This window comes from Chiloscyllium punctatum, chromosome 10 (genome assembly GCF_047496795.1).
Source record: "Chiloscyllium punctatum isolate Juve2018m chromosome 10, sChiPun1.3, whole genome shotgun sequence".
In the NCBI taxonomy this organism is placed as follows: Eukaryota; Metazoa; Chordata; class Chondrichthyes; order Orectolobiformes; family Hemiscylliidae; genus Chiloscyllium; species Chiloscyllium punctatum.
This window is the reverse complement of record NC_092748.1, coordinates 72,632,921-72,650,309: the sequence shown is the minus strand read 5'-3', so window position 1 is coordinate 72,650,309 and position 17,389 is coordinate 72,632,921. Positions and strand designations below refer to the sequence as shown.

Sequence of the window (17,389 nt, the reverse complement as noted above, 5' to 3'; positions counted from 1 at the left end):
CAGTTTGTTTTACTATTTTGACCTACTATTTTAATAACATTCTCCAAATGTGCTTTTCATCCAAGTCCTCTGCCTCTCTTCCTAATGTTCCTCTCCTGATTCAACATTCCATTCCTCCTGTTAGTGGCCTGCACAGTGCTTCCTGTAACTTAGAAGTATCATAAAAATGTAAGATGTGGTTGCATGAGTTTCTGAAAATCTTTGTCACATTATCATAAGAGTAAATACATAGTTAACCTACACAGTTAACTGTCAGAGATGTCAGAAATTATCAGAGCTATTATTATCATTATCCAGGCTGCCAGAAATCAGATAAATTGAAACAAAGCAGGCAACATGTCTTTCCTTTTGTTTTATAGCTCATTCTGGCTTGCGGCTACTTGCCTGCATGGTACCTGAATGGTTATATTGGAAGTAAAGCCAAATAAAAAATACAATAAATTAGAATGGTTTACTAAAATACCAGTGCTTCACTTCTGAGCCCTGGGCAGTAAAAAATAATTTAAAATAGATGGGCAAGAAAACATTGTTTACAATGTTACTCATTGGCTGAGCAAAATTGGGGAAGCAAAACCTTCAGAGGAGGCCTAATTTAAACTATGCAAAGATGACTAAGAATTTAAAATATTATATGTTAGCTGTTCGATTGAGTGGGAGGACAGAGAATGTCACTCTTTTCAGATCTAAAAGCTTTGCAATTAGAATAACTTTTCAGAAATGGCTCAGCAGTCTTTTCAATCTTTACATTTTCTGAATAGTGTTAATTATACAAAGCTGTTAGTTGTGAGTTCTGACATTTATACATTCAATTTTGTTTTCTGTGGTTTTGCTACAGATGACATCAGCTTAACTAACTGGTGGGTAGATGCTGGCCAACATAGATAGTCTTTGGTTTCTTTGAAAATTGTAAGTCATTTTGGAAAAATAAAACCTTAACAGAAATTTTAGCTAATGTGGTGTGCAGAGAAATAGTAACAACACATGCAAGAAGTTTTAAAGTATATTTTTATACTTTTATTTTAAGGGTAATATGATAAATAAATCATTTTTGCTGCTTGACACACACTGCAGTACTTCCCTGTTTAAGTCTCTGGAATTAATATGTGGGAAACAGAGTTGCATCATCTTGTAACTATGGTAACTGTGTCTAGCCAACAATTTTGTGTAATGTAGAATTTTAGTTTGAAGGTTTGTTGCAGGCAACATTTCTTCATAGTCCAGTTTTGAAGATGAGGTTAACATTTTGTCAGATCAGTAGTACAGCCAAGTATATCCAGAAATCTTGTTTTGAAGATAAAATGGAAGTCCACTTTAATGTTTGAATCTTGCCAGATTAGGGAAAACAGCTGAGTATATCTGGAAGAATTATTGTAACTATGTAATATGTTTGCCTTTTTTCTTAGTAATAATGTGCTTATTATGGCATGCTGGTTAGTCTAGCTTCATAGAGATTTATTTAGTTATTCGTACAACTGGTTTAGTGTACATTAAGGAATTATACAGATCTCTACATAGCCATGTCTTACTCTGTGGAAGTGATCATCATTCTCCACTCGCACCGCCTATCCCCCAGTATCTGAGTCATCTCACTTATGGATAGCTAAATGCTTTTAAGACTTCACAAACTAATCTTCTGCTGATATTAAACTAATTTTCTAAGGTGCAACATGATTCTGAACTGAACTCATTATCAGTAAGTATAGGTCTGTCTTCCTGCATGTCAACTCTGTAAAACTTCTTCATTTAAATTTAAAGGTATCCTTCTAGACACTTCATTAAATCCAGATGCTTTTCTGAAAATGATGTCTATAGCCCAAATGATTTCCTAACCTTTTTTTAAAAAAGTTACTTTTTCAGAGCAGAATCTGCAAATCTACCTCATCTCTACTTTAAAATGGAAATTCTCAAATGAAAATAACTTATTAGAAACAGTTATCAAAATATGGATTTTGGATCTCAAAGGAAAGTTTATTTTTATTCTTTCAGGTGATGTGAGTGTTGCTGGCTAGGCCAACATATTTAGCCCCTAATTAGTTGCTCTTGAGAAGGTGGAGGTGAATTACCTTCTTCAACTGCTGTAATCCATTCAGTGTAAGTTGAGGGGGAGTGGGGAGTTCCAGGATTTTGACCCAGTGACAGTGAAGGAACAGTGATATGTTTCCAAGAGTGGATGATGAGTAGCTTGGAGAGGAACATGCAAGTGGTTGGGTTCCCATGTATGTGTTGCCTTTGTCCCTATAGATGGCAGTAGTTATGGGTTTGGAAGGTACTGATTAAAGAATTTCGGTGAATATCTGTAGTGCATCTTGAATATGGCACACACTCTCCTTGGGAGGTGGATGGACTGAATGAAGAGTGGTGCTGTTTGAGGGACTGCTTTGTTATGGATGTTCACAAGTTTCTGAAGAGTTGTTGGAGCTGCACCCATCCAGACAAGTGGGGAGTATCCATCACACTCCTGATTTGTGCTTTGTAGTTGGTAGACAAGCTTTGGAAACACAGGAGGTGAGTTGCTCACTGCAGGATTTCTAGCCTCTAGCCGGCTCTAGTAGACACCATATTTAGCTGGCTAATCTCATTCAACTTTTGGTGAATCTGGTAATCCCAAGGATATTGACAGGTGGCGTTACAATGCATATAATACCTTTGAACATAGAGAGAGGTGGCTGAATTCTCACCTGTTATAGGAGGGTAATACTCCGGCACTTAAGTAGTGCAAATGTTACTAGATCCTCATCAGTCTAAACTTGGAAGTAGTCCAGTTCTTGTTGCCTGTCTAATTGGACTGCTTCAGTATCTGACAAATTGTAAATGGTCGAACAGTGTGGTGCTGGAAAGACACAGCTGGTCAGGCAGCATCCGAGGAGCAGGAGAGTTGATGCTTCAAGTATAAGCTCTTCATCTAGGGCTTATGCCCGAAACATCGACTCTCCTGTTCCTCGGATGCTCCTTAACTGGCTGTGCTTTCCCAGCACTACACTTTTCAACTCCAATCTTCAGCATCTACAGTCCTCATTTTCTCCAATTTGTGAATGGTGCTGAGCATTGTGCAATCATCAGGAAATATTCCCAAATTTGATCCTATAATGGAAGGATGTCACTGATAAAGCTGCTGAAAAGTTGGGTCTCAGACATTCCACTAAGAATCTTCTGTAATAATATCCTGGGGAAAAAGAATCATACCAATCATCCTTTAGGCCAGGTATGACACCAACCAATGGACAATCTTCCTTCTGATTCCTATTGGTTCCAATTTTGCTATGGCTGCTTGATGTCACAATCGGTCAAATATGGCCTCAATGTCAAGGGCAATTGCTCTCACTTCCTGTCTGGAGTTAAACCCTTTTACTCATTTTTTAACAAAGGCGATTAAGGGCTGAGTGACTCTGGCAAAATATAAACTAAGCATCAGAGAGTTGTTATTGCTGAGCAGGTGCTGCTTGATGGCTCTGTTGATGGCATCTTTCATTGATTTACTGAGGCTCAAGAGTAGACTGATTGGGCAATAATTAGTTGGATTGGATATGGTCTACCTTTTATATACTTGCTAAACCACTGAAATTTTCCACATTGTCAGGTAGATACCATCATTCACAACTAGATATTGCAGGACTTTAGAGCTTAGGCCTGATTCATTTGTTGTGGAATCACTTAGCCCTGTCTATCACTTGTTGCTTATGCTGCTTGGAATTCAAGTCGTCTTGGGTTGTGGTTTCAGAAAACGTTAGCACCAGGAGCAGCTAATCTCAGCTCTGAACTACATTAAGCCTTGCTGCCACCTTCCACTGTTGGACAAATATTTGAAGTAAAAAAAGTTCCCACAAGTAGGAGAAAAGATAGATGAGTGGATGTTTGAAGAAATGGAGAGGTAACAACTGTAAAATGGTACAGCAGCAGAGGGATTTGGATGTATAGTATATGTGTACAAATCATTATACGTGGCAGGACCAGTTAATATGATATTCTGCATCCAGGCTTAATTAATGGAGTAAAAGGTACAAAAGCAAAAAAGTTATATTGAAATTAAATAGGACACTGGTTTGAAGTCCATTGAACCATTGTGTCCCGTACTTGGATTTAAGGAAAGGTGTGAAGGCATTTGAGAGAATGCAGAAAAGATATATGAGAATGGTTCCAGGAATTAAGAATTTGAGTTTTGATGATAGATTGGAGAAGGTGAAACTGTCTTCCTTGGAGAAGGGATGTTTTTGATGAGATTCAATGGAAGTACTCGCAATCACAAGAGGTCTGAACAGAGTAAATATGGAGAAAATGTTCCCAATCAAAGAAAGATCAAGAATGAGGAGGCATTGATTGAAAATAATGAGTAAAAAAATCAAAAGTAATATAAGGAAAATCTTCTTCATGCAGTGAATAGCTAGAATGGGATGCACTATCTGAGAATGTGGCTTCAATCAAGGCATTCAGAAGGGAATTAGATAGTTATTTGAAAATGAACAATCTTAACAGTTATGGGGAAAAGCAGAAGGGCACTTAGAGAGATGCTCATTTGAGCACTGACACACACATGATGGGTCAAATGGCCTCCTCCTGTACTGTAATAATTCTGTGATTCTTTCAAAGAGCCAGCACTGGCCCATGAGCTGAATAGTTTCCTTCTGTGCAGTGTCATTTCATGCTTTTATGATCCAGTAAAGTCCTTGCATGGGGTTTATGTGTTTATGTAATCCCTTTTAAACAGGAAAATATTCCATCCACAGTCGTCCATTGGTAAATGAATCAAACATGTGGCAGGCACTATATTTGGAAGGATCAGCAGCTTCCCTGAAAGGCACTATTTACTAAACAGGACAAAGAATATCTAAAATATTTCCTTCATTCACAATATTAAAAATCAATGCATGCTATTATTAATTTACTCATATTTCACAATACCTATGCTGAATAAATTTAAGGTTTACTAATGAAGCACAGCCTCAAAGTACAACAAGGGTTTTGTTTCATAGTATTTTTATTCCCAATACAACAGCTAACAGCTTGTCTCTGCATGGTGTTCTATTGCAGAGTCTGCCAGCTTGCAAAAATACCTGCCAAATTGATTTAGAAGCTTGCTGTAGCAATTATTTGGTCTCATTGCTTTATTGCTTTCAGAGGAAATGTTAGCAGTGTTATTCAATAACACAGAATTGCCACTCGTGATTCAGAACCAGTTACTCTGTGTTCCTCCTTTTAAGTTATGATATCCTCATTGTGATTTTGACTAGTGTATCTGAACTGAGTGCCACATGTTTTCCGAACATGGAAAAATAGTCTATTATTGCTTTCTGCATATATTGAATTACTGTTTCTGCCAATCTTGATTTTCATTGAAATTACTACAAAAAGAATACTATGGACCAATTTACCTAATTCTTATTTACCTTCCAGTCCAACCACAGAAAATGCTTGGACATTTGCACAGCCAAATGCAATACAAGCAATAGGAGTTATGGTATTTGGTAAGTCTTAAATATTGATTCTATTATTTAATTATCTTCAATGTAGCTGTCATACTTCAATTCAAACTGTTACTGATTAATGATTAAACAAATAATTGTTAAAAGTATAAACTGCCTTGATTTTCTTTAGTAATACAAACCTGTAGATAATATTAATTATGTGGGATTTGAAGAAATTATTTTATAATGTATCTGTCTTTTTGCAATGTCTATACTTTACCAGCGAAAGTCTTTGTGTCCAAAACACTCCAGATAAGATGTTTCTCGACCTATTAAAAACATGAGGGAATTCAGCATCCCATACATTACTTGTCTAACATTGTAAATAAGTTTCTAACTGGTGCTCCACCACTGAAAGGAAGGTCTTCCATTGTGAAAGAGCTTCTTCATGACTCAGGAACATAGAAAAAATGTCTGGGAGAAAGGAAGTGAGAAGACAGGAGAAAGAAGGAGTAGCATAAAAGCTGTTAACAGTGGCCAAAGCCTCAACATTTATGATGATAATATTCACAGATATATGGACAAGAACAATCCTCCTCTGTACATAAGACAGGAATTCCTCAAAAAGAATGGTTCAGGTGGTTGAAGAGTGTTGACTCATGCAGTCCATGCTGAATCACATACACCACAAATAAACACATTTAATTGACACCTCTATTTCAGACAAGTGAAGTGAATACATAATTTCAACGCAGATTCTGAAATCTTGAAGTATGATGCATTGTCAATCAAAACAGATCTGTCACTTAACCTACATCTCAAAGCATCATCAGATTGGAACATTTGGAGATGAAAATAACTTTTGAAATTAATCAATAGTCTGTTAAAATAATTTTCTTCTTTATGTAAGTAAGTTGGCTTGCTGAGCTTGAAGGTTTGTTTTCAGACATTTTGTCACCATGTTTAGGTAACATCATCAGTGAGAGTCCCTGTGAAGTGCTGGTGGTATGTTCTGCCTCTCTATTTATATTTATACTTATATGTATAGGTCCTAGTTTCTTAAGGCAGGTGATGTCATTTCCAGTTATTCTTTTTCAAGGGAAGATAGATAGGGTCTAAATCAAGCTTAGCGAGCTAACTTACATACTTATCATCAACCTGAGCTAAAATCTTCTCAAAAATCACAAATTATCTTATTTAAAAAGTTGGAGGATATATTCCACTAGGCTCATAAGTAAGCACTGAAGGAAGCTCTATAGTTCTTTGTTAGACACAGCAAGGAGAATAGGTTTTGGTTAGGAATTGTAGCCAACTTGATAGCTGTTGTAACCTTCTCCATCCCACCCTTTCCCCATTAGACATTAATAAACTTATTGAACTTTTATGCAATCCAGATGCATTCATAGTTACTTTCTTTGTAAAAACCCTCTATTACCAGGTTTATCACATGCGATGTTCAAAAGTTATGATGGTCAGACCAAAACATAGAGGACAGAAATTTCTGCTTCATTTAGGATTTAAAGTGCAAGTTATGAATCTCATCAATGTGTAGTGACTACCTTATTTCTGTGCATTTTCATCTCCTTAATAGCTTAATTTATGTCATTTTAATGAAGCTCACAACTGTCTTCGCCTTACCTGAGAAACTAGATGGTGCCAATGTCCAACATGAAAGTCCAACTTGGCGGCAGCAGCAGTTCACTAATTGCTTCTCTAGACACTCAAGCAACTCTGTTTTCTCTGCAATGTCCTTCCAAGCTCCATGGACAGCATCTTTGTCCAACCTTTATCCATGCAATGGACATCATTAAACCACCAGCCTCAGCACATCAACATGGATGGTTTCTGTCAAATTCACACATCACTTCTGACCTGAGGAACATATGACTTGCATGCTTCTGCAAGATAACTTTGGCTGCAGATTCATCTCATGCATCTACACAGGAAGCATCTTATGGTTCTTAGCTTACTTTCTTAGTGCTTACTCACTCACTTGGATATACTTCCCCTTATTTTCCATGGCCTGACCACATTTCCTGTTTTATTTTTATGCCAGAGTAAGATGAATAGCTTTTGAAGTTCATTCATTGCTTATCTACCATCATCTCTTTAAATAATGTTCCTCAATTTATCATAGTTAGCTCGCGCCTTATACCATCAGTATTTCCTTTAGTTAAATTCTGGACTCTAGTTTCAGAAACAACTATGTCACTCTCCACCTTAATGAAGAATTCAATCCAATTATGATTACTCACTCTTAAGACACCATAGACAAGTAGATTATGAATTATTCCTTCTTCATTACACAATACTAGTCAAGGATGGATGGCCTTGTTTCTAATTGGTTCCACAATGTATTGATTCCTAAAATGATCCTGTATGCAGTCAAAGAATTCTTCCTTGATGGTTTTGCTACTGATTTGATGTGTCCAATCTATGTGGAAATTGAATTTGCCTGTAATTACAGCTGCACCTTGATTACATACATTCCTGATTTCTGTTTTAATGCCTGCCACATAGTACTACTGCATTTTGGGGGTTTATATACAACACTCACTATTATATCCTACCCCTTTGGTTTGCTAAACTCAACCCATACAGATTCCATTTCACCATATCCTTCTTTACAACTGCATTAGTTTCCTTTTTAAACAACAGTGCCACCCACCTCCTTTTCCTTTGTATCTGTCCTTTTTAGAAACAGAAAACCACTGGATATTCACTTCCCATTCCTGGTCACACTACAACCACATCTATATTTTATCCACTATATCATACCTGTTTAGGTCCATTTGCACAGCTAATTCATCTGCTTTATGGAGAATGCTCAGTGCATTAAGGCACAAGGCCTTAAGGCTTGTCATTTTGGCATTACTTATCACATCTTCTGTGGCCCTGCTTGATTCCAGCAGTTGAATTCATAGCTGGTCACTTTTACACCATATGACCATAAGATGTCAGAGCAGAATTAGGTCATTTGGCCAATTAATCTCTTCCATCAATCGATCATGGTTGATATGTTTCTCAAATACATTCTCTTGCCTTCTTTTCTGTAACCTTTTATCTTCTTACTAATCAAGAACCTATCTATCTTTGTCTTAAATGCACTCGATGACTTGACCTCCACAGCCTTCTGTTCCACAGATTAACTACCCTCTGGCTGAAGAAGGTGTTCATCTCAGTTCTAAATGCTTGTCCCTTCACTGTGAGCCTACGCCTCAGGTCCTAGTCTCTCTCACTAGTGAAAACATCTCTATGTCCACACAATCCAGACCTCTCAGTACATAGTAAGTTTCAATCAGATCCCTTCTCATCCTTCTAAATTCCACTGAGAATAGACCAAGAGTCTTCAATCGGTTCTCATATGACACGCTCTTCATTCCTGGGATCATTCTTGTAAAACCCCTCTTGATCCTCTCCAAACACCAGCACATTCTTCCTTAGGTATAGGGTCCAAATCTGCCCCAATGCAATATTGCAAATGCAGTCTGACCACAGTCTAATACAGATTCAGCAGCACATCTTTGGTCTTCTAATTTAGCCCTCTTGAAATAAATGCCAATATTGCATTCACCTTCCAAACTGCCAACTGAACCTGTATGCACCTTAAGACAGTTATGATCTAGGACTCCCAAGTCACTTTGTGTTTTAGATTTCCAAAGCCTTTCCCTGTGAAGAAAATAACCTATACCTCTACTCTTCCTACCACAGCGTATAACCTCATATTTACCCAAATTGTATTCCATCTTCCACTTGTTTGCCAACTCGCCCAGCCTATCCAAGTCTTTCTGCAATCTCCCCACTTCTTCACCACTATCCTTCCCTCCATCTATCTTTGTGGTCATCTGCAAACTCAGCAACAATGTCTTCGTCTGGATCATTAATGTATAGCCAGAATAGCTTTGGTCCCTTCACAGATGCCCGTGGAACTGAACTATTCACTGGCTGTCATCCTAAAAAAGATCCCTTTACCCCTACTCTGTTCTCTGCCAGTCAGTCAATCCTTTATCTAGGAGAAAGTGAGGACTGCAGTTGCTGAAGATCAGAGCTGAAAATGTGTTGCTGGAAAAGCGCAGGTCAGGCAGCATTCAAGGAACAGGAGAATCGATGTTTTGGACATGAGCCCTTCTTCAGGAATGAGGAAAGTGTGTCCAGCAGGCTAAGATAAAAGGTCGGGAGGAGGGACTTGGGGAAGGGGCGTTGGAAATGTGATAGGTGGAAGGAGGTCAAGGTGAGGGTGATAGGCCCGAGTGGAGGTGGGGGCGGAGAGGTCAGGAAGAAGATTGCAGGTTAGGAAGGCAGTGCTGAGTTCGAGGGATTTGACTGAGACAAGGTGGGGGGAGGGGAAATGAGGAAACTTGAGAAATCTGAGTTCATCCCTTGTGGTTGGAGGGTTCCTAGGCGGAAGTTGAGGCGCTCATCCTCCAGCCGTCGTGTTGCTATGGTCTGGTGATGGAGGAGTCCAAGGACCTGCATGTCCTTGGTGGAGTGGGAGGGGGAGTTGAAGTGTTGAGACGTGGGGTGGTTGGGTTGGTTGGTCTGGGTGTCCCAGAGGTGTTCTCTGAAACATTCCGCAAGTAATCCTTTATCCATGCCAGTATCTTACCCCTAACACCATGGACTCCATTTAACAGGCTTGTGCGTGGCACTTTGCCAAAGGCCTTTGAGAAATCCAAATAGATCATGCCCACTGGCCCTCCTTTGTCAAACTTACTTTTTACCTCCTCAAAGAATTTCCAACAGATCTGTCAGGCATCTTATTTTACTATGCACTCCCAAGAACTCAGTAATCGCATCCTCAATAATGGACTCTAAAATCTGACCAATGACTGAGGTCAGGCTAAACAGCATATCATTTCCTGTCTCTGCCTCCCTCCCTTCTTAAACAGGGGCGTTGCATTAGCCATTTTCCAGTCAGCTGAGACCCTCCCTGACTTCAGTCATTCCTAAAAAAATCACCACCAATGCCTCCATCATGTTGGCAACTAAATGTTCCAGAATACAGATGTTTCAGTCAGGACAGAGAGGGAAGTAAAAGGTGGGGGGAGGTGGGGGGTGGAGGATTTGCATTGCTGGTCAGGGATGATATCACGGCTGTGCTAAAGGAGGACACTATGGAAGGCTTCAGCAGTGAGGCATTATGGGTAGAGCTGAGAACTAAGAAGGGTGCAGTTACATTGTTGGGGCTGTATTACAGACCTCCCAACAGTGAGCGTGAGGTAGAAGAACAAATAGGTAAACAGATTATGGTAAGATGTACAGGCAACAGGGTGGTGGTGATTGGTGATTTTAACATTCCCAACATTGACTGGGATAGACTTAGTATCAGAGGTTTGGATGGGGCAGAATTTGTAAGGAGCACCCAGGAAAGTTTTCTAGAGCAGTATGTCAATAGTCCAACAAGGGAAGGGGCCGTATTAGACCTGGTGTTGGGGAATGAACCATGCCAGGTTGTAGAAGTTGCAGTGGGAGATTTATTTGGGAATAGTGACCACAATTCTGTAAGTTTTAGAATATTCATAGACAAAGATGAGAGTGGTGCCAAGGGACAAATACTAAACTGGGCCAAGGCCAATTATATCAAAATTAGGCAGGAGCTTGGAAATGTGTATTGGTTCACATTTGATATGTGGGAGGTTTTCAAAGATGGGTTGAAGATAGTGCAGGATAGGCATGTCCCTTTGATAACAGGGGATAGGAAAGGCATGATTCATGAACATGGATGACAGGAGAAATCGTGCATCTAGCCAAGAGGAAAAGGGAAGCGTACATAAAGTCCAAGCAGCTAAGAACAGAACGGGCCTTGGAGGAATATTGGAAAAATAGGACCAGTCTTAAAGGAGGAATCAAGTGGGTGAAAAGGGGTCATGAAATAACTTTAGTGAGCAGAATTAAGGAGAATCCCAAGGCCTTTTATTCTTATATAAGAAGCAAAAGTGTAACCAGAGAAAGGGTGGTCCACTAAAGGGTAAGGAAGAAAGATTGTGTGTCAAACCTGAGAAAATGGATGAGATTTTCATTGATTACTTTGCATCAGTGTTGCTGAGGGAGTTGAGAGAGGAAATAGTTGGGGCCCTGACAGATATCTTTGGAGCATCCTTAAAGACAGGTGAGGTGCCAGAGGACTGGAGGGTTGCCCATGTTGTCCCCCTGTACAAGAAGGGTAGTAGGGATATTCTAGGTAACTACAGACCAGTGAACCTGATGTCAGTGGTGGGAAAATTGCTGGAGAAGGTACTGAGGAATAAAATCTTTTTGGAAAAGAATGGGCTTATCAGTGATAGGAAACATCGTTTTGTGCAGGGTAGATCGTGCCTTACCAACTTAATAGAGTTCTTTGAGGAAGTGACCAAGTTGATAGGTGAAGGAAGGGCTGCAGATGTTATATACATGGATTTTAGTCAGGCGTTTGATAAGGTTCCACATGGTAAACTAATGGAGAAAGTGAAGTCACATGATGTGCAGGATGTTCCAGGTAGGTGGATAAAGAACTGGTTGAGCAACCGGAGACAAAGAGTAATAGTTGAAGGGGGTTTCTTGAAATGGAGAAAGGTGACCAGTGGTGTTCCACAGAGATCAGTGCTGGGGCCACTGTTCTTTGTAATATACATAAATGATCTGGAAGAGGGCATTGTTGGTCTGATCTGTAAGTTTGCAGATGACATGAAAATTGGTGGAGTAGCAGAAAGCATAGGGGACTGTCAAAGAATACAGGAGAATATAGATAGACTGGAGAGTTGGGCAGAGAAGTGACAGATGGAATTCAATCCAGGAAAATGTGAGATGATGCATTTTGGAAGGTCTAATTCTAGAGAAAACTATACTATTAATGGAAGAGCCTTGGGAAAAGTTGATGAGCAGAGATATCTGGGAGTTCAGGTCCATTGTACCCTGAAGGTGGCTGCACAGGTGGATAGAGTGGTTAAGAAGGCATATGGTATGCTTGCCTTCATCAGATGGGGTATTGAGTATAAGAACTGGCAGGTCATGTTAAAATTGTACAAGACTTTGGTTCGTCCTCATTTAGAATACTGTGTTCAGGTCTGGTCGTCACATTACCAAAAGGACGTGGACACTTTGGAGAGGGTGGAGAGAAGGTTTGCGAGGATATTGCCTGGTATGGAAGGTGCTAGCTATGAAGAGAGGTTGAGTAGGTTAGAATTGTTTTCATTAGAAAAAAAAGGAGATTGAGGGGGGACCTGATTGAGGTCTACAAAATCATGAAGGGTATAGACAGAGTAGATACAGATAAGCTTTTTCCCAGGGTGAGGGATTCAATAATGAGAGGTCACGAGATCAGGGGGAGAGGTGAAACATTGAAGGGGGTTATACATGGCAGTACTTTACACAGAGGGTGGTAGGTGCCTGGAATGTGTTGCCAGCAGAGGTAGTAGAGGCAGGCACGGTAGATTCATTTAAGATGTCTCTGGACAGATGCGTGAGTAGGTGGGGAGCAGAGGGATACAGATGCTTAGGAACTGGACGATAAGTTTAGACCGTGGATTTGGATTGGCTCAGGCTTGGAGGGCTGAAGGGCCTGCTCCTGGGCTGTAAATTTTCTTTGTTCTTTGTTCAGCTATCTCTTCATAATTCACACAACACTAGTTTATAATCATGATTAGAGTGGTGCTGGAAAAGCACAGCAGGTCAGGCAATATCCCCAGGAGCAGGAAAATCAAGAATAAGGCTAGAAGCCTTGGGGATGGAGATACATGGGTGGGGAGGGGGGGTGCTGGGGAGAAGGTAGCTGAGAGTGCTGAGAGTGGATGGAGGTGGGGGCAAAGGTGATAGGTCAGAGGGAAGGTTGGAGTGAATAGATGAAAAGGAAGATTGACAGGTGGGACAGGACATGAGGACGGTGCTGAGCTGGAAAGTTAGAACTGGGATAAGGTGGGGGAAATGAAGAAACTGGTGAAGTCCACATTGATGCCATGGAGTTGAAGGGTCCAGAGGCAGTAGATGAGACGTTCTTCCTCCAGGCATCGGGTGGTAAGGGAGTGGTGATGGAGGAGGTCCAGGACTTGCATGTCCTCGGCAGAGTGGGAAGGGGAGTTAAAATGTTCAGCCACGGGGTGGTTGGGTTGATTGGTGCGGGTGTCCCGGAGATGTTCTCTAAAGTGCTCTGCAAGAAGGCGTCCAGTCTCCCCAATGTAACGGAGACTGCATTGGGAGTAATGGATGCAATAAATGATGTGTGGAAGTGCAGGTGAAACTTTGATGGATGTGGAAGGCTCCTTTGGGGCCTTAGATAGAGGTGAGGGAGGAGGTGTGGGTGCAAGTTTTGCAATTCCTGCGGTGGAAGGGGAAGGTGGTAGGAGGGGAGGGTGGGTTGTTAGGGGCGCGGACCTGATGAGGTAGTCGCAGAGGGAATGGTCTTTACGGAAAGCAGATAGAGCTGGGGAGGGAAATATATCCCTGATGGTGGGGTGTGTTTGTAGGTGGTGGAAATGTTGGTGGATGATGCGATTTATACGGAGGTTGGTGGGTTGGAAGGTGAGGACCGGGGGGGTTCTGTCCTTGTTGCAGTTGGAGGGGTGGGTTTTGAGGGTGAAGGTGCGGAACGTGGATGAGATGCGTTTGAGGGCATTTTCAACCATGTGGGAGAGGAAATTGCGGTCTTCAAAGGAGGAGGCCATCTGGTGTGTTCTGTGGTGGAAATGGTCCTCCTGGGAGCAGAAGCAATGAGGCAAAGGAATTGGGAATAGGGAATTGCATTTTTACAGGAGGCAGGTGGGATGAGGTGTAATCCAGGTAGCTGCGGGAGTCGGTGGGTTTGTAGAAAACATCAGTGTTGAGTCGGTCACTGTTTGGTGGAGATGGAGGGGTCCAGGAAGGGGAGAGAGGTGTCAGAGATGGTCCAGGTGCATTTAAAGTCAGGATGGAATGCGTTGGTGAAGTTAATGAACTGTTCAACCTCCTCGTGGGAGCACGAGGTGGCGCTGATACAGTCATCAATGTAACAGAGGAAATGGCGGAGACTGTCGCCGGTGTAACTCCGGAAGATAGATTGTTCTACGTAGCTGACAAAGAGACAGGAATAGCTGGGGCCCATGTGGGTGCCCAGGGCTACCCTTTTTGTCTGGAGGATGCGGGAGGATTTTTTCCTGACGAAGGGCTTATGCCCGAAACATTGATTTTCCTGCTCCTCGTATGCTACCTGACCTGCTGTACTGACTCAAGATTGATCTGACTCACACCTTTAAGGCATTGTCTGAGCTGAGATGTTACCTTTTGATATAAAACCTTAAATTATCTTGAGAATGTGACTTAAAAGTAGTTCTGGGATTTACATATTAATGAACCAAACCAGCAAATCCATTGTAAAAGATGTAAGACTTAACAATCTAGGTTTGTTCAATATATCATTGCATCAATGTAATCTTTTGCTATAAATTCTGTGTCTTATGGTCCTACTTCACAACTACCTGAAGAAGCAGCACTTCAAAAGTTAGGGCTTCCAAATAAACCTGTTGGACTATAACCTGGTATTGTGTGATTTTTAACTTTGTCCACCCCAGTCCGACACCGGCTCCTCCAAATCATGGCTTCAGAACTCTGCAGTGTAGTCCATCTGGTCTGGATGACTTATCTACCTTCAGGCCTTTCAGCTTCCCTAGCACCTTCCCCTTAGTAATGGCCACTATCATCACCTCTGTCTCTGATTCATTTGATAAGCTGCTGGTGTCTTCCACTGTGAATACTGATGCAAAGTACCTATGCAATTCACTTTGGTAGCAAGAACAGGCAGGCCGATTGGTGTCTAAATGGAAATACATTGCAAAAGGGGGAGGTGCAATGAGACCCGGGTGTCCTCATGCATCAGTCCCTAAAAGTAAGCCTACAGGTGCAGCAGGTGGTGAAAAAGGCAAATGGTATGTTGGCCTTCATAGTGAGAGGATTCAAATTCTGGAGCAAGAATATCTTGTTGCAGCTGGAAAAAAACACACCTGGTGTATTGTGTGCAGTTTTGGTCTCTTATCTGTAGAAAGATATTCTGGTTATTGAGAGAATGCAAAGAAGGTTTACCAGACTGTTTTCTGGAATGACAAGACTGACGTTTGGGGAGGGATTGGATTAGTTAAGATTATTTTCACTAGAGTTAGAAAAATGAGGGAGATCTCATAGAAACCAATAAAATTCTAAGAGAACCAGACAGCACAGATGCAGAAAGGATGTTCTCAATGACCAGGAACTCCAGAACTAGGGGTCATAGTCTCAGGATAAGGGACAGGCCTTTTAAGACAGATGAAGAGGAATGTCTTCACCTGAGAGTGGTGAGCCTGTGGAATTATTGGCCACTAGAAATTCTTGAGGCCAAAATATTTAAGATTTTCAAGAAAGATTTCATAATAGTTTTTAGGACGAAAGGAATCAAAGGATATGTCAAGAAAGCAGGAAGAAAGTACTAAGATGCAGGATCAGCCATGAAGGTTTGAATGGCCTACTCCTGCTCCTTTGTTCTAGGTTTCTTTGGATAATGCTGGAGCACTGCAATGTGAGGGGCATTTACTGTCTTGCTTGTTTTAAGGTGTGTGCTTGGGGTTTAAGTATTGCAGCAGCAGTGAGTGCTTCCAAATCTCCTGCTGCACAAATCCACAAGATGGACACCAAAGATGCTGGATGCATGATTGTTGAGATGGAAAGCAAAGGATTGCGAGAGAAAAATCCACATGAACTATGGCAGCCTAGCTGTCATGCATCTTGCTGCAAAAAAGCCAAAAGAAAAGGGAAATTATATCCCATAAGATTTGGGTTGGGAGTGTAGTAGCATAACCACATGTTCACCATCTGAGTATTTTTAGTTGGGATGTTCTGGAGAAATTTCTATGCTGTATTTAAGAAATGTGTTTCTTGTTGATATCCCACAAGATATCAAATAAGAATGGAAATTTCTCTATCAGTGCAAAATTGTATTTGATTTATTGGAACTATAGTTCTGATAGAATGCGATAATTCAGTTCTGATAGAATGCGATAATTCAGTTCTGATAGAATGCGATAATTCAGTTCTCGTGCAACCTTGCATTATGAGAAATCACACAATAGCCACTCTATTTAAGTTAATGGGGCCTGAATCATGTTATAGCCAATACAGATAAGGAAAGTTTGTGTTCTACAAGCAACGGTCTAAATGCTTCAATCACATTAAAGCCGAAGAAACACATGTTATAGCAGAACGGACTGTACGTGCAATCTTAATGATTCAAACAGACCAATTTATATATTTTGTTAAGTTCTTGACAATCATTATCATGCAACAAATATTTTCAATTGCAATGCTTCTGTGAATTCAATATTCTAATTTCCTAGATTGCTGTATGCTTGGTGGTAGCAATTTGTTCTCAGTAAAAAAGTATCATATTGTTTTCATGTTATATCTAATTTCTTCATATTAAGTGTGATTGAAGGTTTCTTCCACCAAATCAATAGTCAAATTGATAGAAGATAATTAATAGAAATTTTAAGCTTAAGCAAAGAAAAAAATCCTTAGTTAGTTTGAACCTATTCATGGCCAATTCACAAAGATCTCGCCAAAAGCAGTGAAGCTTGTTTTTTTTTCTGCATTGTTCTCTATAAAGTAAAATTCTTCTAGTAAATTCCTGTCTGGAAAAAGAAGAAAAGTTAATAGCTTTTACAAGAGCACAAAAATGTTTGTTTGTTTGATCATAATAAGAAATAGCATAATATTTATTAACATTTTATTCTGTGCTTACAGCTTTTGTTTGTCATCACAACAGTTTTCTAATTTATGGATCGTTAGAACAGCCTACGATAAACAACTGGTCTCGTATCACTCATGTGTCAGTGTTATTTGCCCTGATCATTAGTATGACATTTGCTGTGTGTGGATATGTTACGTTCACAGGTTATACACAAGGTAAGGAAGCAATTTAGCTTAAATAAAAATTCCAGAGGTAGGATTTCTGTCAGGGTTTCCTGATCTACTTCCAAAAGTTCACAGACGAATAGTAAAATCCTTGGATTAAGAAT

The 17,389-nt window shown here is 40.4% G+C and overlaps 1 protein-coding gene across 3 annotated transcripts in view; it reads left to right on the top strand.

Moving 5' to 3' along the window:
- Positions 1 to 17,389, top strand: part of slc38a11 (solute carrier family 38 member 11) — an 83,325-nt gene that overhangs the window by 45,982 nt on the left and 19,954 nt on the right. For all 3 annotated transcript variants that reach the window (XM_072579489.1, XM_072579488.1, XM_072579490.1), the window contains 2 exons: positions 5,389 to 5,459; positions 17,115 to 17,276. In XM_072579489.1, coding sequence (XP_072435590.1) covers positions 5,389 to 5,459; positions 17,115 to 17,276 — 233 coding nt within the window. The remainder of the gene's footprint in view (positions 1 to 5,388; positions 5,460 to 17,114; positions 17,277 to 17,389) is intronic.